This window comes from Xiphophorus couchianus, chromosome 20 (assembly GCF_001444195.1).
Source record: "Xiphophorus couchianus chromosome 20, X_couchianus-1.0, whole genome shotgun sequence".
NCBI lineage: Eukaryota > Metazoa > Chordata > Actinopteri > Cyprinodontiformes > Poeciliidae > Xiphophorus > Xiphophorus couchianus.
Window position 1 is genome coordinate 20270280 of NC_040247.1, and position 27330 is coordinate 20297609.

Here is a 27330-nt window from a genome sequence, read left to right on the forward strand (position 1 = left end):
AAACAAGGAGATAATGGATGGAGACAGCAAACCACAACAGAGTGACTTTACCACCAAGGGTGATGATGACTGCAGTTAATTTTGGAAGCAGGGCTGAGGCTCTGAGGCTGTTTGTCTGGGTTGCCTCGAAGCAAAGCAGACCCTCGCATGTGGCCGTGTTCAACTATGTGGATGCAAGGCCAGGGTATAGCAAAAATAAACCAGAAAAGGAAGCAAAAAAAATGCTGCAACACAGTCAGTCATGTGACATCCATCCCTCTTTGGCAAGAACAACACCAAGGCTAAAAATAATTTTCCTGCAACATTACGTCTTTTGGCTGGGTTTAGTTTTGCAGCAAAATTACGCCCGGAGCTTCAGGCTGCTTTGGCTGGAGCTGACAGGTGAGACGGTCGCCCTGGATTCTGCTCTGGCTCTGGCCTACATACAGGAGACAAACATGCTGCTCAGAGGTCTCATCACAATTAAAAAACATCATAGGGGCAGCACACGCTCCCTTCTGTGCAATTCACACACGCAAACCGTGTTTGAAAGCACCCATCCAGACAACTCCTGGAAGCCCAAGGTGACTTCTTTATAACCACATCATAACACAGCAGACACACACACACACAGATGCGGCAACTGTTTGCAACTACATGTGAAGACTGTTTGAGCCATGGCTTGAACTGGCTGCAGAGGAAATGTGACAGAGCAAAAACAACAGAGGAGCAATATCCCAGCAGTACAGACAAGCCGGCTGATTTAAAAGGCAGCTGGAGCGAACCGCAAATTTGATGTCGCTCCAATGACATGTCTCCGTTTTTGTCATTTCAGTAAGGGTTCAACGCATTTCTGAGGCACATTTATGTATTTTCCAGACACGTAGTTTCATTTTATAGCAAAATCAAGGTACTTTTACCATCAGTTGAAAAATATTATACATATCAATAACTTAAAATAAATTTGATATCGCAACGTGACACCTTTAACTTGGCCTCTTTCTCTGTAAGAAGCTCCTGCTCTGACACCCCACCTTTGTATCAGGAGGGTTGGGCTGAGAAGGAGTTTGCATGACGGGCTCAGCAAACTCGCAGCTCCACCAGGTGTTTGATAATTCTTGCTGCCGCTAGTCTGGTGGAGCGAATCATGGGGACGGGGTGCTCCATGGAGCAGAAGCTCGGCTGGAAGACTGCAGCTCCGATGAGGAGCTTTGTGGAAATAGGCGCCGCTGTGTATGACCAAGTGTTACATCCCTTCTGAATGGCTAGAATCAGTTAATGTTTAGCATATTCGTGACATAATTTAACCTGTCATTGCTAGGTTCGTTGAGAACTCAGTAGTGGGCTGAGGAGATAATTAACATTTTGGAAACAGATATTTGAATCATTGAGGTTATTTGCTTTCAAGCCGATGCTATGTTGAGTAGAGATTGTTCATTTATAGCACATGCTTTAGATGTAAACACATAGTATTTAGAATCCAAAATTGGGCATAATTGGTAACAACTCCAGCCACTAGATGGCAGAAAAACACTTCCAGTACAAACCTTAGTATGGGTGGAATTTGCATCAATAGACATTAGAGGAAATGTTTGCCACCTTGGCTACAGTAAGACTGGAACAGTTTCACAGTACCAGGAGAGCATTTTTCTGGCTCCTTTCATTCTTTTCCTTCATTAAAATGTCTCCATCAATGCTTTAGCAAGACTATTTTTACACGAGGAAACAATGAGGTGATTTCCAGAATATAAGCTAGAATGAAGCAATCATTGTCAAGTTGCCTTTTTATGCTGGCCCTGAGACTTACAGTAGGGAATGCAGTTTGAATCTTGCACAGTGTTTGAATGGCCAAATAAAGTGAACAGTTTTCACCTTTTCGAGCCAACACTGACATTAGAGAGTAGAAGTATTTAAAGCACTCCTTTATTTAACAGCGCTTTATTTATCTAAAGCGCTGTTGTGAGTTTTGGCTCCCACAGGTCACTGTAACACCATTTTACTGCACGACTCTTCCTCCAGGTACCGAGCTCAGCATAATCTAGGGAAGCCAAGATCTAATCCACTGAGATTACGCTATAAAAGTATCTGCCAACTCTGAGTGCAAGTGAGCAAAAACCTTGACAGATAATAACTAATGACAGCTGTAGCATAATGCCACACACACAAGAAATCAGAGACACCCGACCAGGTGATGTAGCTACAAGCACGGTGGAACATTAGCCATTCTTCTTGCTTTCTTTTGTGGTTTAGCGAGTGCGAGCTCGCATACCCGGCGTGTTTATGCAGCAAGGCCTGGTCTTTGTTGCTCCGGGGGCTGATATTGCAGCACAGACTACAGAGCTGTGGAAAAGAGAAGAGGAGGGGGGGGAGTGGGAATGGTTTTCAGTTGTACCACAGTGAGCTCATGCTATTGTCCCCTAAAGAATGAAAAAAAGCAGAAAGAAAAGAAGAAAGAAACACAAAGTAGTGTAAAGGGTGAGTAAGAGGGCGGGCCCTGCATCAGCGTGAATAATATGGCCATTCATCCCTGTACATGCAGGAAGAGAGGACAGAGAGACAGGAAGTCAGCCGGACCGGTTTAGTGCCAGCAGGGAGCACACGGTAGAGTGAAAAGAGGGGAGGGGGGGTACACTAAAACAACTGCAGGAAGTGTGTGTGTGTGCGTGTGTGTGCGTATGACGGGGTGAACAGGATGAGGGGGATCGACTGAGGTGAGCGGCTATAAATGAAATGCCCTAACAAAATAACAAGCAGCAAAGGAGGTCACCAGTACATTCTGAAACCAGACTGAAGGGGGAAACTGGGCCAGGAGTCTGCAGGTTGAACGGGGATAAATGAGTGAGCGCCTCTGTCTGCAGGTTGTGTTTTTCTTCAGATAATTTAAATGGGCAGGTTCTGGAGCCTCAGGTTGCAAGTAGTGATTCCTAATACGACTCTTCATCAGGGTGAAATCTATTGGTTCCAGACATCTCTACTTGAGTGCACACCGACGGACACACACACACATCAAGTATGGACGGAGAAGAGGAAAAGATAGAGTTACGGTACAGTAAGTTTTGGAGGGAAAACTATTGCAGGAATGGAAGGATTCCAACCAAAGTTTTTCCTTGGGCCGGGATGTTTCCTCTAAAAACAAACACATACACATTAAACTTATGCTGGCATTTCCTTTCTCACACATGGGGCGCAAAAGGAAAAGTAGTGTCGTCTCATGGATGCAAATTAACAAGCTTAGCAACTGGAGGACATGGAAAAGCCAGTCGAAGCCAAACCACTGCGCAAAACGTGCAGTGCAGCAGAGGAGAGTGAGAGAGGCAGGGAAGAAAAAAAAAACTGAGCGGTGCCATCAATAAGTAAAGAACACACAGTAATAAAATGGGAAAAGTTACAGACCTCTCTCTGTTACTTTAGGACTTTTGACCAAAGTTCCTTCCTAATGGAGAACAGGCAGCCAAAGAATGCACTTCGGATGGCGTGAAAGCACCAAGTCAAGCAAACATGATGCAATAAAACAGTGTACCCACTGGAAAGAATGGATTATGAAATAGATGAGGCAATAAGATTTTCTTCAGATTTCCACCAGAAAGGGATTAGCATCTTTGAGAATCTGAAACTCTCTACAGCATCCATTCAGCCTGTTTTTTCATGGTGTGACCCCTTGCTTCCCCTACGCCTTTTTATAACACTTTAACATGACCCTTTGTCAGTTTTCAACTCCATAAGAGGTTCACAAAGCAATTGTATACATCTGAGGAGTAATAAAGTGGAAAACAGGCAAGTAAATAATAGTTTCTGGAAATATTTCTGTCATTTTCAACTTTGATTTGATAATATGTAGGCTGATTTCAAGACGAGTAAGAGTTCTTCAAAGGTATAGCAAGAGATTTTAGAAGAATAATACCACTAGTGACCATAAAATCCACCATATATACTTTACTTTTAATTCAAACTTATGGCAGCTGTAAGAGGAGTTTCAGTATGCTTAATGTAATGCTGTTAATGTATGTTAGACTATATAGATGAACATCAGTAATAATCAATCAAAAATCTGTCCGAAAGATGAGATTTTATCTGAAGTGTGAAAATATTTGGAAAGGAGAGGTGGAGGGGAATTGCAGATTATAGATTACAGCTAATTTAGGCAATGCAGGAGGGAAAAATATCCCAATCATTTAATACAAAACTAATTAAATTCCCATCACCCTAGATTATTTCCAGCTTGGTTTTGACCAGCAGATCTGCCATTTGAGAGGAGGAGGGGAGTTACTGTGCAGGCTGGTCCTCAGCAGGGATAAATTCCTCCACACAACTTCACACCCTGTTCAGTTCAGGAATTCATTAACCCTTTACTGGACTGCGACATGTTTTAAGAGAAAAAAGGCAAACAGCTTAAATTTGATAGTCATTGCTATTCATGGTACATGATGCAAGATTTTCACAACATGTCACCTCTAGTAACTATCTGACAGAAGACAAAGTGCTATAAAAATCCATAACAAAACCATTAACCTATATTGCTATATAATCTTTATTTTCACTCTATCACTTTTGAATCTGACACTTTCACATTCATATCATCCACTTTGCAATCCTTTCTGTGGAGCATTACTTCAAGGAAGAAGCACTACTTCTGCCTTGATTCTTCTCTCAAGGAAGAAGAATCAAGTTTACTTTGCACATTTGCATAAAACCACTAAAGGGTGTAAACAAGAACGTTTCTCATCTGGTACTCAGTAGAACTAGATGAACAAGAGAAAAACAGACATAATTTGAAGGACATATTTACTGTACATCTGAACTGGCTAGTGATCTCAAAGTTGGTGTTTGATTTGCAGCACACACACACACACACACAAAACAATCAAAATTTGTATCTCATTCATTTTGTCATAAAGGATCTCTGTCTCTGCCTGGTTTCTTCTGCTACATGATCTGACATTTGCACTTAACTGTAGAAAAACACCTGCAACAATACTCTATCTGACTAAGCACTGAAAGACGAACAGCTAATTTCTCCACTGACACAACATTACCTCTTAAAGCCTATCTAGAAGCACCCTCTCTGTCTCTCTGAGAAGCCCTTTACCCCCGCTGACACCAGCAGCTCTTATCGGCTCGTGCGTGCGCTGACTCCATCTCGGATGGTTGCAGACGGGTTGCAGGGTCTGCAGGGACTTGATGTGGGGGTGGGCTGGGAGTTTCATGCATAATGAAATACAGCTTATCAAAAGTTAACCACCTCTTTTCTTTTTCATCTTACAAACACTAGCAACCGCCTGCTCTACTAACCCAGTCTTGAAAAGGACACTGGGGGATGGGGTTTGTGTGTTTGCTGAAGGAACTAGAAATAAACGGTTTTCAACAAACCAATAATAAATTAGAGGAGGTTTGTTTGCAAGTAAGAGTGTCTAATTTGTTTACAGTAAAATCTTGGTCTGTATTCATAGGTTACACAAAAGGTCACGCAGTTTATATTTGGTTTCCTGCACAGTTTTGTAATAGTCAGGAAATGCATGGAATCCATTTTCTAGGTCTGGATGATTATGGAAAAATAGAGATTTGTATGGGAACATATCAAAGTTTTTCAAACTTTTTCTTCCCGTCTTTAATTTTCAAAAGAATCAAAAAGTAATAATCCTTAATATTTACAACAATTTTTACATTGATGTATATGTCTATTAGATCTCTTATCTGTAATTTGGTGCAACACTCCTTTAATTTAACATTTATCCATCAGTATTTTGGTTTTTTGAGTTTTTGACTAAACTATTCAGATAGACAACTTCAAATTCAGATTACACTGGACCTATGACCCTTAAATGGGGTCTGGTTAAAATGCTACACAACAAACTGTTGTGTTTTGAAGCTTTATGCTTTTGTTTTACAAAGCAGAGAAGTTCACAACATTAAATTATCTAGGATGTTCCAGTCAGTACAAATTTTGAAAGAGAACTGAAGTTACACCAGATGCCAAAACAACAACAACAAAGAAAAAGCCCAGCAAAATGGTGAAATTTGGCTTCCAAAAATGGAAACTATTTCTATTGAATTGTTTTCGGATGTGGAATCTACGCATGAAGCCACTATTCAAACAACTCAAGGTCTGTATTTTGTGCTTAAAAACAACAGATTTTTTTTTACATTTTTTTATTTGAGTTTGGAAAAAAATTTAAACTTCTGAAATGAAACAAATGCGTAGAATCTCCATGTAAAGCTTATCACCTCCAACGATTTGTCACCAGCTATTTTGATTAAGATGGATTAGCAGCCTCTGAGCTGACTTGTGAGCGCTCGTGCATGCGTTTCATCCTCGAGGATGCCGTCCACCTGGTGTCACCTCGATTTCCTGTCTCTGCTGGACGTAGCCATCTGTGCCTCCGTCTGCTCCAACAGGCTTTATCTCTGTCTCTCGTTCCTTCAACTCATTTGCTCTCTTGCTCGGTCACATACACACATAAATGCACATCGGGTTTGCTGCAGGGCTGCAAACCATGACCGCTAGTGATCTATGCCATCTGTCTGAGGAGCTACGGACAGCTTTCAGACAAACTCCCTCAAACACACAAAGACAATACAGCAACCTGGGCCAACATGAGAGGAAATATTAACCCGAGGTGTCCCACTCCATGAGTGTATGTCTGCTTCCTTACTAGTTTTCCAGAACAGCCAGTGCATAACAACCCCCTTAATCAGCTTAGCAACCAGTCGGGGGATTTGGCTAATCCACAACACAAGCATGTGAAGAAGCCCACAGAGGGTGTGTGTGTGTGTGTGTGTGTGTGTGTGTGTGTGTGTGTGTGTGTGTTGCCAGCAAGAGAGGGCTGTCTGATGGTGTGTGTAGTTAAGTTAATTCAGCCTCCAAAGTCTTAGACTGTGCACGCTCGATCAACCAGGCATCAGTTATCTAAAATTATTATCTAAAACTGCATGTAGTGATGGGTAAATGTGGACAGTATGTGGAGGCCCATCATTGGCTGGGTCAAAGTTCGATCCCATCTTCATTATAAGGTCGGTACTTGTCATGATTCCAGTGACTGGGTGAGTTAAGACTCCCTTTTTCTAAATTAAACAGCTGTGAAAAGTCCATCAGTCTGACTCAGTTTGTCTTCATCTTTTTCTCAGAATCTTTCTGGTCATCACCAATGAATCATTGTGACCTTGATGACTGCACAGGGCTGAGCTTGTCCACATTTAGGTCCTTTTACAGCAGGAGTCTGCCACTCCAGTCCCTCAGAGCTACAGTACAACTTTTAGATACATCCCTGCTTCAAAACAGTTCAATCAAATGACTGGATTACCTCTTCAGCATGACATCAAGCTTTGCAATGGCCTTGTAACAAGCCATTCATTTGATCGAGGTGTGTTGGAGCAGAGATATGCTACAGGTGTCAAGGTCTGAACTTGGAGGACATATCAGCATCAGTGATATTAATATTAACCCTGTCCGAACAGGATGTTAACAGAGGAACCTAACAACTATAATTCATGCCTGGCATTAGAATCTATCTTCTGGATCACCACTTAGCAGCCAAATCAGCAGCCAGGTCACAGAGCAGCCAACAGGACTTCAACAGGTCTATTGATAATGCAATAAATGATAGCTAAGGGTATATGTGTTGTGCTTTCAGGTTCCCTTTGCTGGTAATACATGTGGTGAGGCTTGTTGTGTAATGCAGTATACAGAGTTTTAGGTGGACATTAACCATGTTGTTGATATAAAAACAATGACTTTCTTTGTTTTTCCTGCTCTGTCACACACACACATGCCCGCACGCACACCCCCGCACAGACAGTAGAATCTGGATCTTCTACTCACTATTTGGGGTCTATGTTTGCAGGGAACCCCAATCCAAAATACATAAAAACTGCTGGGTTGACATGTATTTATCACAGGTCACTTTCCAAAATTCGCATATGTCACGTTTTTCTGATATTGTGTAGTTCTACTGCAAAATACTTAAGTGTGTAGCTTTGCAAATGTGGTGTTAGAGAAAAGGAGGAATAAATAACGAGACCTCAGAAAGCTTTGTTTCAACATGCAGACACTAAAGCGTTGAAGATAAATCTTGCACATAAACCTTTCAACTGGAAAATTTCTGTCTTTATATTAGTCCAGATATCGGTTTAGATTCAAGTAATTGTATGCTGCCTATATCGGTGTATATTTTGACAAAATCAGTCAGGATGGTGTTTTCTTGCAATTTGTGATTTGGGTCAGTGGCCTAAAGATGAGCACAGTGTGTAAAGACATCGCCTGACAGCAGTCTAACACAGCCAGAATCAGACAGTAAACCATGAACAAAACATACGAAAGTCACACAGAAGGACACAAATGATACCAGCTTTGCCTACGTGACTGGTATGTACATCCTTAGACAGCAGATTCTTATCTCGACATTCCACGAGACTTGAGCGGCACGCAGCTAATGACTGCAGGAAAATAGAAAAGATGGAAACAGAGGATAGAGTTGGAACTGAGGCTGGGCAGTCACAGATATCTGCTGATGGCTACTGATTCTTATCTGAACGCCAGGGTGAACACAGAGGCAACGAGAAGAGAGCAAAGGGATATGTTACATTAGATGAAGGGTGAGACCACGAACAGAAGATAGCATCAGCAAATCCACCTTGAGGTCACATCATTTCCGTTTAGGAACTGAATTAAACCTTTCCACACATCTTTGGATTATTGCTGTGCAGCTAAAGGTGTGTTAGCTGGTGAGGTACAGCACATTCACCTGTCCTCTTTTCTCCTCCGTCTGTACTTCCTCATTCTATACCGACCATCAACACCAAAGACATAGCATTAAGCTTACGCAGCTTTTGTATAAGTCTAAATGCTTTTGTCGGATACTTCTACAATGACTGCTGCAGAAGCACCAGATGAGCTAGAGGCGGTCCAATGAAATACAGAAGCCTTTCCAACGTGGCAGCAGTCTGTAACAAAAACACAGCAAGAGCCATCTTTACAACCCCATGTCAACATTGAAGAACAGTATTGCTGGGCCTTTTATTGTTTTTACTTTAAAGGAAAATACTTTGTACTCACAGGGACTCTTATTATGTCTTTAAGATTGGAGGAGGTCTCCAAATGATCAGCTTGTGGGACCCAAACTCAAATATACTAAGCAATATTTATGGGTATCCATAACCAAGCTCAAAAATATAATAACATTTTAGGATTTTTGCAAAAGCAGACTATCCATAGAGATACAATAATTCTGCACCAGGAGAATAGTTTAAAAAAAAAAAGTCTGGGAGTTTGAGAGCTCCAGTCTACGATATCTGCTCACCAGAAAGAGTTATGAATGTGCCTGAGTGAGCGCCGCAGTTCTCTCTTTGCCTTTTTTGTAAAAAAGCAGACTACTCAGCATTCCCACCTCCGCACATATCCACCGAAACATCTGTCTGAGCGCTGCGGGGACAATGGCACAGAGCAGAAAGGAGAAACTGGGCCAAGCTCTGAGGAAAGGGAATCAAACCCAGCAGAAAAATACTGCAACAGAGTAGCACAAAGATGGTGCGAGAGACCTGACCAAGAGTAGGATTCACTTTACAGGTGTTTGTTGTTTTTCTCTCATTTGTTTGCTGTTGCTTTCATCCTGACAAAGTAGCTTTGCTCTCCTTTGGCTCAAAAAGTAGAGAAGCGATCACTAGTTTTTATTCCTCCTTCCAGATGGTGCATTTTATACTACACTTGAGCTAAGTTTTTGAGTAATTCTTTAAAAATGCTTGAAGAATGCATTAAAAAAACCACAAATAAAGCACATCTCATTTTTTTAGATGACTAGGGATAAAAAGATGAGCTCTGCATCTAGTGGTTTACATTACAGAGTCATCTATAACGCCAAAAGAGACAGATGGCGTAATAAATGTGTTCTGATGAGTTAGTTGGTGGATAATTTTATTCAAATAAAAGCCTACTGCTCCCTATTATAATATGACAAACAGCAAATTGCAACTGAAAGCGGCGATCACATCAATTCACACACAACGCAATAGTTTAAAGAAGTGAAACAGCTTATAAGTACAGATACAGCCACAGATAAACAGGAAATAAACCAAAAGCAAGCACAGGGCTTTGTTAGAAATACTCAGAGGGGGATATTACTTGACCATTAGCTGTCGTGGTAAAAAGCTATCATGTGATAACAACAAATGGTTGCAGTGAAAAGGGAAATGAGAAGTTAAATTCACATTAAAACACATTTCAGATGTGGTTTCTGTTCTGAATTCTCAATGAAAAAACCTGGCCCATCGATGAATATATTAGAACAGTAAATAAGATTATAGACAGTTCATTGGTTTTCAACAGGCTTAATATGACAGTGAAACAGATTACACTAATAATTGTCTCCAAGCGTGTAGCACACACTTCTTATAGGGATGATACTTCTGCACTACATGCAGTGATGTGAGAAGAAAGCAATTACCTAGTATTGCTTTTGTGAGCTTTGATAGATGCATTCAAGCTTTAGCGAAAGAAAAGCAACTGTTTAAATGCACTTAAAGGTAGGCAATTGTCCAAATCAGCACCAATTACCTCACAAGACAAAGAACAAAACAAGAACAGGATGTTGAATTGGCTGGCACATCTGAAACTTTTCACACATCGTTGCACTTTAAAGAAGGACAAATAGACATGGTTTCTACTTTTCAATAACAAAAATCTAAGATATTTGAGCAAATTTACAAAAAAGCTTCTTCCAAATGAAAGGCACCAATGGTGATCAATTAGGAAAATCAATATTACGTTAAAATTAAGGTCAGAAACAAACACCTGCAGGCATTAGTTGCCACCTCCCACCTAACTAAAATACAAGAAGTCTAACGTTCTGAGGGCCAGTGAAGGGGTCATCTAGTCTCCCTATTCTCAGTAACAAGCTCAGGATGGCAACTGCACTGCACATGCAAAAAAGTAATAGAGTGCTTTTTCAATAGCACCTTGGGTAACTGCCCACGTGCACCATATCAAAATCCACCCTGAAGACAGGTGGCTGTCTTCAGGGTGGCAAAATCCTGAAGGCATTTTGCCGCACTGCGTTTTGCTTTAGCAAATTTAAAGATTTGCTCACAACTAGATGTTTTAGACCTTTAACCTTATCAAGAAATCAGATTTGGACCACTGAAGTAGAGCAACACCACTCAGAGCAGGACATTAAATGTCTGGGGCCTTCCATAAATCTCTGCCATGTTGTTCATTCTTGGATGAGAGGTTTGTGAAGCCCTTCCAGTTCACCTGTAGGCAGCCTGAGGATGTTCTAACACAAATTACACACAGCACACTTTCTGCACCTCTGGGCAGCAGGATCTAACTCTAAAGCTATGACTTTATGAACCCAACAGACAAATTTACCACCATGTGGGTGTTGAAAAGACAAAGAGATGCAAATGCCGTTTTATTACATTCTGTGATTCATCCACTTAGAGTTGCAAAATATTCACCTAAAGTGATATAACCTGTCACACAGTGGGGGGGTTTTCTGGCATCTGATGAGCCTTCGAGCTCATTAAAGTTTTATTTAACGTGGAGACTGATTGTTTTTTTTTCATCTTCTCACCAGAACATGCAGCAGCATGTTCAGACCCACGCTCCCTGCTGTCAGGTTGAATACAGGATTGTTGAGTTGGGAAACATCTTCCTAAAATCCGATGGACTTTCTTTGATTTTTTAAAAATATATTAAATATCAGCAAACTTTTAGAGCTTGAGATGCAGAACCAGTAATACATTTAAAAACTACAGGCCTGTAGTTGGTCCTGGAGTTTGAGACCACTGATGCAGATCCTTACCCCCTAAAACCAACTCCAAAAGGCTCCAGACATTTTCCTAACACAGCATGTTCCATGGCAGAGGCTTAAGGTTAAAAGGGAAAAAACCCAAACTTTCTGTCGTCTACTGAAGTTCCACTTCCTGTTTTTACATGTCTCCACAGAAAATGCAGCGTTCTTTCTAAAGATTTCTAACACCTGTTGCTCCTCCTCCGACTTTATTTTTCCAAACACTTCACTGATAGTGAAAATAACTAATTCTGACTCATCTTCAGTCAGTGACAAGCAGCTGAAGCATCCAAGCATGTTGTGGTTAGCATGACCTTTTAGCACTAAGGTATGGCATGTTCACTGACAGGGTAAAAATTGGATTTTTGGGTTTCTGATGGCCCGATCAGTGAAAATATGTAATCCAGCCAATTTCTCAAAAAATACTTAATTTCCTGCTGAATCGTCTCTCTGTTTTTAAGCCACTTATGCAACCACTCTGTACATTTGTAGATCCATTATCTCAGGCTTCCTGACCTTTGACACATGCCAGCTGGTCAGTGAGCTTTTTAACACATGAGCTCACTGACCAGACACTGGAGACAGTGTTCTTCTTGTATCAGGGCTGTCCATTCCTGCTTTAAACAAAGCTATCTGTGCTCAGGAATGGACAGCCCTGATACCAAGAGAATACACTCCACATGGAGAATAGTGGGACAAGGCGTCAACGGCTCCACGTGGAGAGCAGCCCTTTAACGTGTGATGGTAAACGTGTGTTTGGTCAGAGTAAGGACATGACGGAATCAGAGCGAAACAATAGAGCACAACGGTGTGGGTAGACACACCTTTTCCTTCCACATCCTCCCTGAAGACTCTTCTTTGGCTCCTCAAGAACAAAGTGGAGTGGAGGAGGGAGAATAAAACTGGAAATAACAATATGGCCAATTTGAAAACAAAGACGCAGGAACGCAAGAAAAGCTAAAGCTTTGGAGGAGATCTGTCTGAGGAACACTAGCAAGCACAAAAAAATGAGGGCATGCTAATGGATAAAAGGAGAATAAACACTGAGGAATGCAGTGATTTAAAAAAAAAGAGAGCGAGAGAATCGTCTGCGCTCGTTGGAACTCAGACGAATCTGTGGCTAAATTATTGATGGCTCCCTTTGAGTTTCAGGTTGGGAAGATGAAACTCGTTTGCACAGTTGAATCTCCTGGTAATTACCACGTTCTCTCTCTCGTCTGCAGAGCAGTCAGGAAAACACACAGTGACCGTCCCGTGTTGTGCCAAGCGTGAGCTGATTCAGGGAGAGTCTGCGCTCGGAGAGGTCAAAGGTGAGAGCAGACCGGAGGAGGAGCCATGTGGTTTGCACCTGTTCTGAACTTGGCTCGGTAAACAAACAGATGATTGAATGATCAGCTACAGCAAGGCGGTTGGTGTTGTTGCTCGCTGCCTTACAGTCATGCTCAGCTTGAAAGGCTGCTGAGAGCCATCTTCCTGCTTTCCTTTATCCCATCCCAACTCGTGTTTTCTCTCCCTTCCCGCCAGGTTATCTTTCTTATCCGCAGAGGAAGCCTGTTTGATCTTGCAGAGTCCTGCTGTTCTGACTCTCTGGCTCCCAGACATCAAGCAAACACTCCTCTGTTTCTCTCTCTCTCTTGCTGAACAGGAGATCTCCTTATACTTCCACAGAAATCCCAGGATCACCTCCCCGAACCCTCCTCTTGTTAGAAATCAGACACTCTGCTGTTTTACCTCCAGAAAACAACAAAATTATTCATTTATTCAAAATGCAGCAGAAGCGGTGCTGAGGACAGCTGTGCTGGCTGCGTATGGCCCGTGCAGAATGCAAGCTATGTCAGCGATGTATTTCATTCAGGACACAGTGGCCATCATTGTCATCCCCAGGAGAGCATGGCACAATGGAGAGGGATACAACCAGGAACCTGACACACACTGTAAAACCTTCCTGGCTGTTTGCCGTAACTAAAGGGGGGGCAGAAAACAATGGTCAGTAAGTGTTAGCATGATGTGTGGAGGTGCAGCAGCTGTGTTTCTATCCAAAACCAGCAGAGCCGGTTGAATTTATTTAAACAGTTTCATTAGATAACATCAGGTTACTTCATATTCGTGTTTTGTATCCACACCTTGAAATTTAATCTCAACTTACAGTTAAGCCCACCTTTATTCATCTATGTGGTGTATTAACATGTAAATGATTGTCACTGAATGTGTAAATAACCTTTACTACTGTTCTTCTTTTGTTTTGTTTGCCTTTGTTTGAAATTTATTTTGTTTGTATATAATTTTGTTTATTCTTTTAATACACTATGTTCAATAAAGTCAAACTGCTCAATTTAACCAGTAAGGTTTTTTCTGATATTTAACTCTCAAAACATAATAATGTAAAGAATGTAAAAGGAGCACAACTTTTGAAAGAAGTTATCTGTTTATACTGACATTTCATTAGAAAATGGCATGCCAACAAGTATTTTATACTCTTCTCAGTAATTACTTTAAAAGTCTTTATTGGGATTAACACAATAATAATAAGGTTTGTTGATTATCTCCAAGCCTTAGAGGTTGGAATTCCTCTTTGCCGTCACCCTAATCTTTAGCTTAGGTCAGAACTCTGACTAGGCCACTTTAAAACTGTAACACTTCTTCCAATCCTAAGAAACAAGTGGGTAAAAATGAATTTACCAGAAATTTGGATATATTTTGGCTTAAGTTTAACCCTTCCATACCAAATGGAGCACCGGCAATCCTGCCAAATTTGCAGATAGGCACCTGTACCCCTCACGACCCCACTATGGACAACCGTGTTAGATAAAGGATGGCTGGATATTGCCATGATGATGTGTAAAGCACACATCATCATGCCTGAAATAAACTATGATTTCCTTAAAACCTACCACATGTCATATAGCTTCTGTTCAGTTTCTTAACAAGACGTTACCATAAATTCAGCAAGCAAACGGGGCCACAATAATTCCCAACGCTTTACGTTCATGCTATGGAATCCTGCATTCCAGAATGGATTCCTGATAGGGAACACCACCAGCTCACAACAAGAGCCCTTCTCACTCTCCAGTCACTTAGCCTGCTGCCTCCCACTGCAACCTTTGCACACAGAGACAATGCCTGTGTGTATATGCAGATGTGTCATGGGCAGCAACCTTTAACACGCAACTCTGCCTCGAACAGAAAGAAATTGCACAGAAGGGAGAGAAGAGATCCTGAGAAAAGAAAAAAAAGAGTGATGAGGGTCACAAGAACATGCTTGTGTCAAACAGCTATGCCACAAATGTGATGAAGTGATTGATGGGAGGAGTCTTTGTGCTAAGCCTCACCCCTCTTCTCAACTCTTTATTCTTCTCTTAGTGAAAATCTTCACCCCTCTGACACGAGGGAGTTGTCTTTTCTTATTTCCGCGAAAAATCTCTTGGTCTTCAGCTCAGAACAGGTCCAGACAGAAGTAATCGTCCCACTTTCTTCCATTAGATGTAACGGACCATAAAGTGTATTATCTGTAATGGAAATAACCCATCCGCCACACTGTAACCCCTGTGCTAAATGGGCCACTGAACAACAGGAATGAGTATGTGTGTGTGCATGTACAAGGGGTGGGATGTTCACGTTTCCACTCTATTTGAAGCACATGGACGGAGTCGGGAATCTGCCGGGGGAGGAGAAAAGCAAAGGGGGGGGGAGAGGGGTGGACGAAGGGAGTAACCTGAGAGGGGTATCCCACAGTGCAGGCAGGCACATGGTCTTTATACACTTCTGTGGGCTAAAAGCTGAAAGGGAGGCACTCCGAAGAAAAAGAGTCCTCTATAAATCACTGGTGTGAATTGTTCAGCCTTATCAGAAAGAACTAAAAAAAAAATACTGACTGTTCGGATCTTGGAATTTAAAGCAGCATTATCTTTTTTTTTTTAAACGCTGTTTTTTAATAATTGTTAAAACTGACACTACGTCCTAGCAGCATAATGTGAGACAGATCATCGTTGAAAATTTGAGCTCCTTTGCCTCCTCCCATTAGTCCTACTGCCATCTGCAGAGATACACCGCTCCCTGTCAGAAACAACCAATCAGAGAACGGAGGAGGGTCTTAACACTGTTAATCACCCTTGAGTACATGCTTCTCACACCCTCCCTCTTGCTCGCGGCAGCGCTACGACTAATTTCCCACCAACGGAGCCTGCCGTGAATGTTCAGGCTGGTTAGTGTGGCCACCGATGATGGCGGATAAAACATTTTCTTGAAGCAGTAAGTTGTTGTTCCACCATTAGCATATGTTTATAACAGTGCTTAATTTGTGCAAAATACCCCATTCAGGACATGTCCAAAAAATATATGTTTGTGATGCAAGTGAAACAGCTTTTATTTATTAGTGATTTATTTATTAGATCATGTTGCCCCTATTAAAAATTAACAGACACCAGAGATGAGAAGACTCCACCATCACTAGACAAAGAGTCTCGAACAGAAAGCCTTATCAATATGTACAACTATTTTTCAACTAATCATACTTCACCCATACATCCTCATGCTTAGCATACCAAAACTCCAATGGTATGTGGATATGCATCTACACATTCAGCATGCCTCTGTCTCAACTGTAACAATAAAAAATATTCCCCAAAGATTCATAATTATCTTTTATTGCAGGGCTTTTGTTCAAGTCTGTGTGTACTTCTATATAATATCCACGATGATGTCATTGCACCAAAGCTCCCCCTTAATGTGCAACTGTGTGAAATGCATCAGCACAACAATTATCCGCTCTCGTTCCCTCCTGTTTGTAGACGGCTAGTTTAGCACATCTCCCACAGCCTCAGGACACACTTCACACATGCATGAGAGAGCCTGCTCTCCCTGTCGCTGCACCTTTGGCCATTCTCAGTGAGAGGCACTCCAAGGGCCTGTATCAGCTAACAGGCTCCTGCAGCGAGGTAAGTAACAGGCCTCGGGTATATTCTTCCCGCCTGTGCAACCCGACAGCTGGAGAACACAGCGTGCTGCAGGTAGTTTAAGGTGGGGATCATCAAAACCCGGCACCGTGGCACTGGGCCACAGTGGCATGTTGGTTCAAAACAAATACATAAATCTATTTAGAAACTTGACAGATAAAACAACCACACCCTAAAGCATAAACTGCTTTAATTGGAAAATGGTGTTGGTGCTTTGTGTTTAAACCGCCTTTGAGCAGTTTTTCTTTTTTTAAGTATAAAACTGCAGCCACCTTTTAATTTGAATTTAACAGAAACTCACCAAACCTGAATGGCTTCTGTCTGTGTGTTTGTTGTTTAAAGTGTAGACTGAAATTGCATCGCTTTATGCAAAATAATACGATCGTAACAAAAATGTTCCCATAAGCTGTGTCTTTTTTAACAGGCACACCCCACACAGAGTTTATCTTGAGCACATTTGATAAAGTTTACTGTAAAGTTCATCAAATGCGCTCAAGCTATGCGATGAGCGTAGCAAAATATTGCGATCTGAACAAGAAACATGTTTGAGGTAAATTGCAAATGCCAAAAAGTGATGAACCCGACTCCAATGGGGTTGTGTCCATCGGGTTACCGACAGCAGGGTGATTGTTGCTGTTCTGTTTGAAGTAAAAGCAACTAGATCACTGTTGTCATTATTATTAATCTGAAATCCTGGATGTTAGTAGCTACTGAGCCTTTCTATTCTTCTCTGCATGAGTTTGGTCCAAATGGTGGCACAAGTCAGAATAACATTTAAATCATAAAAACACTTTATATTTGACTTACACTCCGACTCTGGACCTGACTTGGAGTCGAGGCTTGAAACTTGAGTCTCATGAACAATCTTTATCTAAGGTTATTCCCACTGTGGCTGCAGGAGAAGCCTTAATATTTCCAAATTTAGTGTTTAGGGATCACTGGGAGTCACTACAATTTGTATAAAAATATACAGAACATTCCATTGCATTTCACACTTGATATGTGTGACATTTGATATGTGGACATTGCATGTCCACATATCAACACTCTGCATGTGTTCAGGTTTTATATTCATATGTACCGAACCGACAGGCATGCGATAAATATTTCCAGTAATATTTCCAGTAATTTCCAGTCTTTAAACCCTTGATTTTGATTTGAGAAGATTTCTGGTGGCTGCATGCACGTAGTAAATTTTTTTTGTCTTTAGAAACGTTTAAGACACACTTTAATCTAGATGCAAAACTGTTCGTCCATTACAACAGATGATGTGAAACCAGGATCTGGGAAAAGACACAGACGCTTAACTCTCTCTCTTTTAAGGATGACAGACCAGGGGATGGTCGTTTGAAGGGAATGTGCGGCATGTTTTTTCAATCATCCTACTGCGGATAACGAGCGCATGCGTGCTGACCGTGGGAAGCGAAACTGCAGCGCTCACGTATAACGGTGGGTTTACAGCGAAAGGTAGGACTCAGCGTTTTAAATCAGCCTGTTTCAGGAAAAATACTTGGAAGGGCGAAGTGGGAGAAATCCCTACCAGAGCCGCTCCAAATCTAGGAGAAACTAAAATAGAACTGGTGCATCCACATGGCAACGAATGGGAGGTTGTGGGGGGAACACAGCGTTCTCACACTCGCACATATAGAAGAAAGAAAAAGCAGGAAGCTTGGTGTGTGTGTGAGTGTGTGTGAAAAGTGATGCGGATTCAGCTGAGAAGAGGTGATGAATGGCTTCATTAAAACAGCATTAGGAGAGGTGTGAACTTGAATAGAGAGGGCCAGTGTGCTGTGACTGCTCTGTTCCAACAGAGAAAAACCTGTCGCAAAAGCCAGATTCTCCCCTCGGTCCCAGAACATCCTGTTTTCTCTCTGCTAATTATTTACAGAGTTCAAAATGCAACACCAGGCTCCCAGAAATCTATTGAGCTTCAGATAATATTAGTTTGGATCAGCGACTGAAGAAACAGCTGCAGGAGTTTATTATCATTATCTTTTTATTAAAGATGAACAAATAAATCTACCAAAGACTGGCAGGTTAAATTCTGAAAAATGTGTTTTTCATTCTTGTTCGTTGAATAAATTAAAACTCAGAACTCTCACCACACTTGGTCTGAAATGCATCATTAAACTGGATCAAAAAATCCCTTGTTTTGAGTGAAGCAAATATCAGACACAACTAAATCTTGGATACAGAAAAAGAAAACAAAAAAAATAAATTAACTTGACTCATCTCTCATTCTTATTTTCTCAAAAATAAGGGGGGAAAGAAGGACAACAGCACTGGCATCTAGCAGTAATTAAGGTATATACGTAAATAAAAGTTTAAACCACAAATGAGGAAAAACCTTTCAAAACAAAGGTCTGCAAATGGCTTTAAACTGTGCGTGTGTTTGGTGCTAACCTGATTAACCAGGCCCTGCAGGGGAGTCAAATCTACATCATTCTTTTTCATTTTTCCCTTCGTCTTCTCCCAAACCCAGAAAAAAAAAATGGGGCAATTCGGTAACCCTGGCAACCAAACTGTTCATCGGCGCCGGGAGAAACTGCTGATGGAGGGGGAAGCAGAGAGGAAGAGACGGAGATACGGCTGCTAGAAGAGCAACACATACAAAGAGTGTAAAAGGCGGTTCTAAGCATCTTTAAAATCTATCCTGGCTTCCTTTCACATGTTTTCCAGATCCACCTCCTCTTTCCACTCCTTTTTTTCCTGCCCTTTTTCCTCCTTTGGTGAGAGCCCCTCGCTTATGTCTCCTCCTGCTCTCCGTCCAGTACGAAGGTTGTTCAAACACAACCTGTTTCCTTTGGTGCCCCTTGGGAGAATTATACAACCTGTCTTCTGTTGTATTTTCTCTCCTTTCCTTCTCTGTTTATTTACAGTCGGGCGACTGTCCACCTATTTGATTGTCTTACAGAGGATGTGACTGGGCCTTGTCTCCACCCTGCCTGGTTTTATTTAGATCTCTGTCCTCCTAAAAGTGCTGTCCACCAGCACATACTCAGTGACACCTAAATATCCCAGCTTGTTTTTAAGTCAGTGTCCAGCAGGAGAGGGTGAGACATGCACACACGCACGATATGTGAGCCATATACTGTAATCAAGGGTTGCAGATTATAGGTTTAGGTTGTCATAGGAGGATGAGGGTCATATTTCACGACAACTGACAAACACCACAGAAGAAAACACTGTGGGGAGAAAGGAGAACAATATGGCGTGAATTTTGACTGAATGTTGACTGAAATAAACTCTAAAAATGAGGAACGGACATGTTTTTTCAGATGATCGGCAGACCTGATGACGACTCCACAGCTGATTAAAAATCGTGGTCTGTTTTCCTGGCCACTGCTAGTAAAACTGAATTATAGAAGGACTCATAAAAGTTCATCTTCAGTTTTCCCTAATTCAGTTTTCTATCACTTTTACAACCACATTTTGCATCCAACCACCTGGTATTCAGGGTTTTTAGGACCACAAATAACTAAAATCCGCTTAAGAAACTCTTATAACTGTCTATTTTAATACTTCATATGCGGACTGCTGCATCCAACGGGCACAAAAGGTGGTGGATCACAGGTCCTTCTTCCTGTAGCTGTTAGACTTTATAACCATTACTGAAGCCTTGTTTTTTATCCACATATATACACATCCACATCTTCTATATTGTTGTTCTTAAGTTAACCTACTCAGCTGCACATTATTTTTAATCCGAGCATTTTATTTTTTCAGGGTTTTTTGACTCATTTTCAAACATCCAAATAGTTTTATAAATTACATTCCTCACACCTCGAAACAAAGATCATTTGAGAAGACGGTGCAACATCCTAACCATAGAGCCCGCAAACACAAACACAGGCATGCAGCAACTTCTTCTGCACCACAACTTTATCATCTCACATTAGCCAACTGTCTCAGAGGAATGCGACAGTTGACATTATGCAAAAAAAATAGAATACAATCCCCCAACAGGTAACAACAAACCCAGCAAGCCCGCAGGGCTGTGAGTGACTTTGTGCTTTACATAAACTAATTTGGGTTTTTGTGCTTGTTTGAGTGACGTTGCACAAAAGCCGACCTATTCAACCTGACTTTCAGGGGTGAAGCTCAACACACATTAAACAGTGAGCACCTGAGAAGGTGGGCGGGCCAGGGGGCCAATCAGAGTGACGGGATTAGCCAATCAGAGCGGGCCAAACATCTGTTGCTCAATCGATTTCACGTCTGGAACATCTGGCACAGCAGTTGAACTCTGACATTTCCCAACTTGAATGCACTTTTCTTCTTTACTAGATTATATTTCAAAATCCTTCTTATTTGTATTGTTTTGGCATGAAGTGGTAACAGTGGCCATTAGTGTTGCATCCTTCAGCCACCAAGCATATTCTATAAGTTGTGGAGCTGACAGAGATGGATTAGACGTCTCAATCAAACCGCAACAACGCAGCGCTGCGTCACGAGGCTGCAGGCCGTCCACTGCAGGAGGCCACCTCAGCACTTACAGAGCGCGTAGATGTAGAGCTGCGTGTTTTCTCTCAGGTGCGGCAGTAAATTTTCATATTGAGCAGCAAAGAATAAGAAAGCAAACAGGCGGAGGAAGCAGGAAATCAATAAGCGCCGGGTAGAGTGCTGACACAGCACACACACACACATACACATCCTACAGGACAGAGGGACACCTGGTTTGGACTACTGTTCTTTTGCCACACCATGGATGGAGGAGGCTGTCTGTCTCATTCTATTCCTTTTTATTTTACGGTGCAAGAATGGTAACTGCAGGGTCAAAATAAGCCTCACAGACCACAAAGTCCTGCAGCTTTATGTGTGTGCGTGTGTTATGTGAGAGGCATCTGATTCCTTTGGCCAAACACAAAGCCGTGGGCCTAAACAGGAAGCTTCACACACTTCTGTATGATCCATGTGTGTTCCCGTTTCACACAAACATCCTTCCTTCCTGTCTGATTATTTTGAGCTATGTCAGCAGTTTCAATCAGAGCACTTGTGCGGGGCTGCAGGAAGTGAATGCTATGTGTTACGGTTGCCCCATTGAATTGCCTCGATTTGAACACGATCTGAATCCTCTGCATGTTTTCAGCCACACGCGGCCGACGTGGAGTCGTTGTGTACATCTTTCCGACTGTTGTTTCCTTTAATGAATTACAGCTGTCGCCTCAACATATGGCCCAAGCACGGGGCTTCAATGAGACGAAGACACAGATCCACAGTCCCGCTCTGTGTCACCACTTCTCCCATTGTGTGGCAGTGAAAGCAGTCTTTTATCCTAAATCATACGTTTCCACAGCTGCCTTGTCAGCACGGAGCTCAGTAACGTACACGCAGGCAGACACACAGTTTAGCCCCTAATCCCTAAACAAATCTACACCATTCCTGAATTTGCATTGTGTATTTGTGAAAATAAACTTCAGTATATTACATTAGGAATTTTAATAGGACAGAGCAACACAGTGGTTGTGAAGTGGAAGGAAAAATGCTGAATTTTTTAATTTTTTTATCCTGGTAACACTTTATTTGAAGAGGTTTGCATAAGACTGATATAATACTGTCATAAACATGACATAACACCTGTTATGAACATGAAGGAGTCTTCATGAATATTTATGACTGTTGTCATGAAGTGTCATATGGTAAATAATAACACTTTTAGTGCAGAGTTAACACTTTTAATTGAAGTTTCATTACAACTTTGCATTAAAAGTGTTATTATTTACCGAATGACACTTCATGACGACTCCTTCGTGTTCATAACAGATGCTATGTCATGCTCATAACAGTGTCATGTCAGTCGTATGCACACCCCTTCAAATTAACTAATTAACATTTTGGTAACTAATTTACCAAAATGTTCAATGGATGGCAAGCATTGAAGAAGTCCAGTTTATTCTGTCATCCACCAAAACACGACAAATTGCCTTCAGAGGTCGCCTAATTAGTGAATGAAATCCACTTGTGTGTGATTTAATCTCAGTGTAAATCCAGCTTCTGGGTGATGACCTCAGAGATTTGAAAAATAACATTAGTGTACAAACCATTTACATGGCGACTCTGGCTGAGCTGCAGATGTCCAAAGCTCAGGTGGGTCAATCTGGACCACCTGAGCTTGCACTCCACCAACCTGGCCTTTATGAAAGAGTGGAAACAAGAGAGTCTCTGCTGAAAGAAGGCCATAAAAAGTCCTGTTGCCTGTTTGCCACGAACCATGTAAAGGAGACAACCAACATGTGGGAGAAGGTACAATATGTTTTTGCAATGTGAGCAAGAAAACGAACATGTACAGATGGAGAAAGCATCCTAAATCCAAACACACAAAAAGGGTGGCGGCTGCATCATGCTGAGGGGATCCTTTGTTTTAGCAAGTACAAAGTTACTGGGAAGGTAGATGGAGCCAAATGTAAAGCAATTCTGGAAGAAAACCATTGAGAGGCTACAACAGATTCCACACGGGGGCAGAGACAACAACCCTAAAAGAAACAACCGGAGCAACATTGAAATGTTTTAGGTCAAGACATATTTATCAGTTAGATTGGCTCAGTGAAAGTCCAGAGCTAAATCCAATTGGTAATTTGTGGGGAGACTTGGAAATGTATGTTCACATACACTCACCATCCAGTTTGACTGAGTTTCAGCTATTGGGTTAAAAATTGTTTTGGTTGTAGCCGTTAGAGGAATACCTCAGAAGCCTGTGACTCAGTGGCTCAGGGTTTATCAAAGTGACTCAGGAGGTTGAACACAAGTACGTCACAATTTTTTGTTATTTTTGAAACTGTATTTCTCATAAAATCTGTTTCTTTTTATGCTTCAAAAAAATTTACTTAAATGTAAAGCCCTAAGACCGGGGAAAAAAAACAACAAAAAAACACTCCTTAACTGTTTCGGCTGCGTTTCTAACAGGACGTATGTATTTTATCCCCTATTTGAGATTTCCCCTCGTTCCCTCTCACTGCCATTCTTGCCATGTCTGTTTCTTTTTTTCTCTGCATTCTGTATTTTTTTTTTTCTTTTACCTATCTGTGTCCCTTTAAATGCGTACACACAAACACACATTCAAACGCATACACTAACAAACACACCCTGTTCCTAAGCAAGTAGGGACATTCCTCTCCTCAGCCAGAATCCTATATCAGCCCTCCATCTGTGTGAAGTACAGTAGATTCAGAGAGCGATGAGGGCACCAAAGCATCAATGTGCACGACAAAAGCATAAATGGCAACATTCTTCAGTCAGTCTGCAACAGAACAATATCTGTTAGAGCCAACACTGTCTTATCTGGATTTATGGGTATTTCTTTTTTTTTACGTAAAGCACAGACGAGGAAGTGAAAGCGTGAAGAAAATCTAAAAAAGAAGTCGTGGAAACCGAATAGGAATGGCAGACTGAAATGGTTTCACTGTTACTGAAAGCATTCTGGACATATATAGTGCAGTAAAGTGTGATAGTGGGTGATATAAACACTACAAGGCTGAAGAGGTAACAGCTACAGCATAACTCTTAAATAGTCAGGCTAAGTAGATTCCTTAGGTGGCCAATTAACAATGCAAAAGCTATTTGTGAGGACCGGTGCATACTTGTGCTGCTCCTTCTACGGCAAACATATCTCGTACCCACAGAAGGATTTGCATTTATTTTCCCCATGATGCTGCAGTGTGTTGCTGCAGCAAGCGTTATCTTTTCAGAAAGGTATCCCCTCGGTCACACAACCATAAACAGCATGACAAACTGCCCCTGCAACAAGACAGACTGCACATATTATCAGCAGACAAATCAACACACATAGAGCACATACCTAAAGCAACTATGCAGATGAGCAGGTTTACCTTTCCATAAGTTCGAATGTGTAAAAGTGTTCAGGTTACAGCCAGAAACAGTGGAGGCAGAGCAGCAGTGCAGCTGATCACCGGGGAGCAGTGGAGTAAATGACTGTAGAAATCGATGCAGTGGGTCGATGGACAAACATTAAGTCCACGGTGTGACATGCGTGGCAGGCAGCCGTCACAATGCAGCAACGAAAAAGAAGCCTTCAAAGCCGACTGCCCAGCTTAAACAGCTGTCTAGAGGAAGATTAAGACACAAACACTAATGGTACAGTGGTGGCAACTTCACAAGAGTTTTCAAACAGGCAGAGAGGAAGCAGGTAACAGTGAGGTGAGTCACTGCAGCTAAGATTCTTCTACGGCCTTGTTCAGTTTACAGGAAACGCTTGTAAACTAGCACCTTTGGTGTCAGAGTACGACTAGTTTAGACAACGAAGCAAATATTCACTGGAGAAACATGCAGGGCCTTGTAAAAGTAATCACACTCCTTAACGACTTTTGCCATTTTGTCACTTTAAAACCTAGAGAATCTATATACTTTATTTAACTTTATGTAAGGGTTCTCCAATATTTTTACAAGAAAAAAAGCTGAAAATTTTAACATGACTTTATATTTGACTCCATGGGACCACGTTGCGCTGAGTCTTTTTGAGCATTTATCCACCAACTTTGCACCAACACAGAGGGAAAATCTTCCAAGGATATAGGTCATACTCAGACGTCTCCATTACTTTAATAAGAACCTTCTGGGGTCATCCCAGAACAGCTGTCTTAAACTGAGCTGGGAAAACAAATCGATCAGGTCTAGGGTCAGGAGAGTAAAGGAGGCAATCCACACTTTTCAGATTTTATTCGTCAAAGATTTTGAAAACCTTGTACGTTTATTAGTGTTATTAGTCACTTACAATCCAAACGAAGCCCAGTTTGCAATCCTTTACGATCAGAACCGATAATCATGAAGTTTCCTTTCTTGTCATCGGTCTGAGAGAAGCACGTTTATCTTCTGAACCTTTTCCAAAGGAAAATAGTGTTTGAAGGCTCCACACCTAAACGTTCATTTCATGTTTTCCTTTCAATTTGTGTACTTTAACACAAGAAATTCCAGTCCAACTGCATAATTTATGCCTCTTCCCCTTGCGGCTGACTAATCCAGCTCTGGCAAAACAAGTTGATCGTGGAAAGCAGTTTCTGTCTGAGGAAAGGGGGGGTGGGGGGGGACACCTGAGGGCGACAGTGCAAGTGGGAAGATTGGATCAGACTGGTCCTAAGCAGAGGTGAGAAGTGGTGGTGATGATGATGAGGCAAGTGGTGGTCCATCTTATCAACTGATCTAGCACTGGCGGAGTATACAGGATCATCTCCTTTCTTCATCCCCTCTCCCCCTACCAGCCACCCCTGATTTTCTTTTCCCTTTTTTTCTGCAGCTTGAGGTATGAACCACATAACCTCACAGATCTGATAAGCAGTCACTTTAACTCTCATAGACCAAGCCACTACAGAACACAATCGGTACATCTGCTTTTTTTTACCAGCCTAACCTGTAGATGAACTGTAATCAATGAGCATGCCTCTCATCTTTTAATTGCAATGTGGGTTTAGCCCATAAACGAGGAGTATAATGCAGAATAGCGAGGCAGACACGCAGGAGACATGCAGCGAGGGGAAGAAAACGCCCTACACCCCAGCTTGTGTTGAATCCCCCCCTTTCCCTCCACCTCCTGTTTCTACTACACATCACCTTTGCATATGCTTTCTCTCTCTCCCCCCGTCTCTATAACAGACCGCTGAGGCCACATCTGGACTACACCTCTGATTTCTGCGCGGTTTTTTTTCTTCCTCCCCCTGCCATTGTTAGCCATCTATGCGCTGCCTCTTACCCAGGCGATCACACGCTTGGAGACATCATAATTACCCTTTAATGACTCCAATTAATTAAACAGCAGATCTGATACATCTGCCTGGCGACAAATTCGTTTTTCCGCAAAGGATCGGCGCAATTAAAAGGAGCAGGAATGATAGGTGAGGCTCGCAGACACAGAGGTAGAGGGAGAAAATAACACGCCGATCCATAGGAAATATATAGTAAGGAAGCGGAGGGGGGGTCAACGCGACATTGCGTCACTTTGTGCAGCGAAATGCGTTAAAAAAAAAAAATTTAAAAAAAAAAGTTGTACCTTTAACTTGAGTTTCATATTCGGCCACGATCTCCTTGTCCTTTCGGAATTTCGCCGGAGACGTCATGGCTGAGTTTGGAGATCAGATCCCACTTGTTTTCCCCCCACTCTGAACAGCTCGCTTAACCGGCTGTGGGTAGAAGCAAAAAAAAAAAAAAAAGCCTTTCTGGAACAGTGCTCTGAAGAGAGAAGTAGTAAAAAAAAAAAAAAAAATCGGGGAGATCCCGGGTGGGGAGATGGCAGCTCCTCTCGGTGCGGTCTGTATTGTCTCCCTGCCTCGGCTCACTCAGGGCGCATTGTGAGTTTGGCGCGGCTGCTGCTGCTGCTGTTGCTGCTGCCTCACCGCCTCCTCAAAACCGGTTGTGGTGGGAAAAAAACTTCAAGTGGAAAAAGATTCATTCCCTTCATAAAGGAAAATAAAAAATAAAACCTAAGACATAGAGTTCATAAGTAAGCGCTTCTAAAACTTATTCTGATGGCGAAAAACTCTCCGAGAGGCTTTCGCGTTGGTGCCCGCCCGCCTGTCTAAACTCAACTGATCTGTTCTTCTTCTTCCTCCTCCTGAAGTGAGAGAGAAAGAGGCAGGAAACCAAAGTGGTGATGGAGTGTTGGTCAGCTACTG

At 41.9% G+C, this 27330-nt stretch overlaps 1 protein-coding gene across 3 annotated transcripts in view; it reads right to left on the reverse strand.

Moving 5' to 3' along the window:
* srgap2 (SLIT-ROBO Rho GTPase activating protein 2) overlaps positions 1 to 27330 on the reverse strand; it is a 63241-nt gene extending 35911 nt beyond the window's left edge. For 2 of the 3 annotated variants that reach the window (XM_028002290.1, XM_028002292.1), the window contains exon 1: positions 26709 to 26775. In XM_028002290.1, coding sequence (XP_027858091.1) covers positions 26709 to 26775 — 67 coding nt within the window. Of the gene's footprint in view, positions 1 to 26708 lie in introns of all 3 variants that reach the window. The other variant, XM_028002289.1, reaches the window with a different exon arrangement.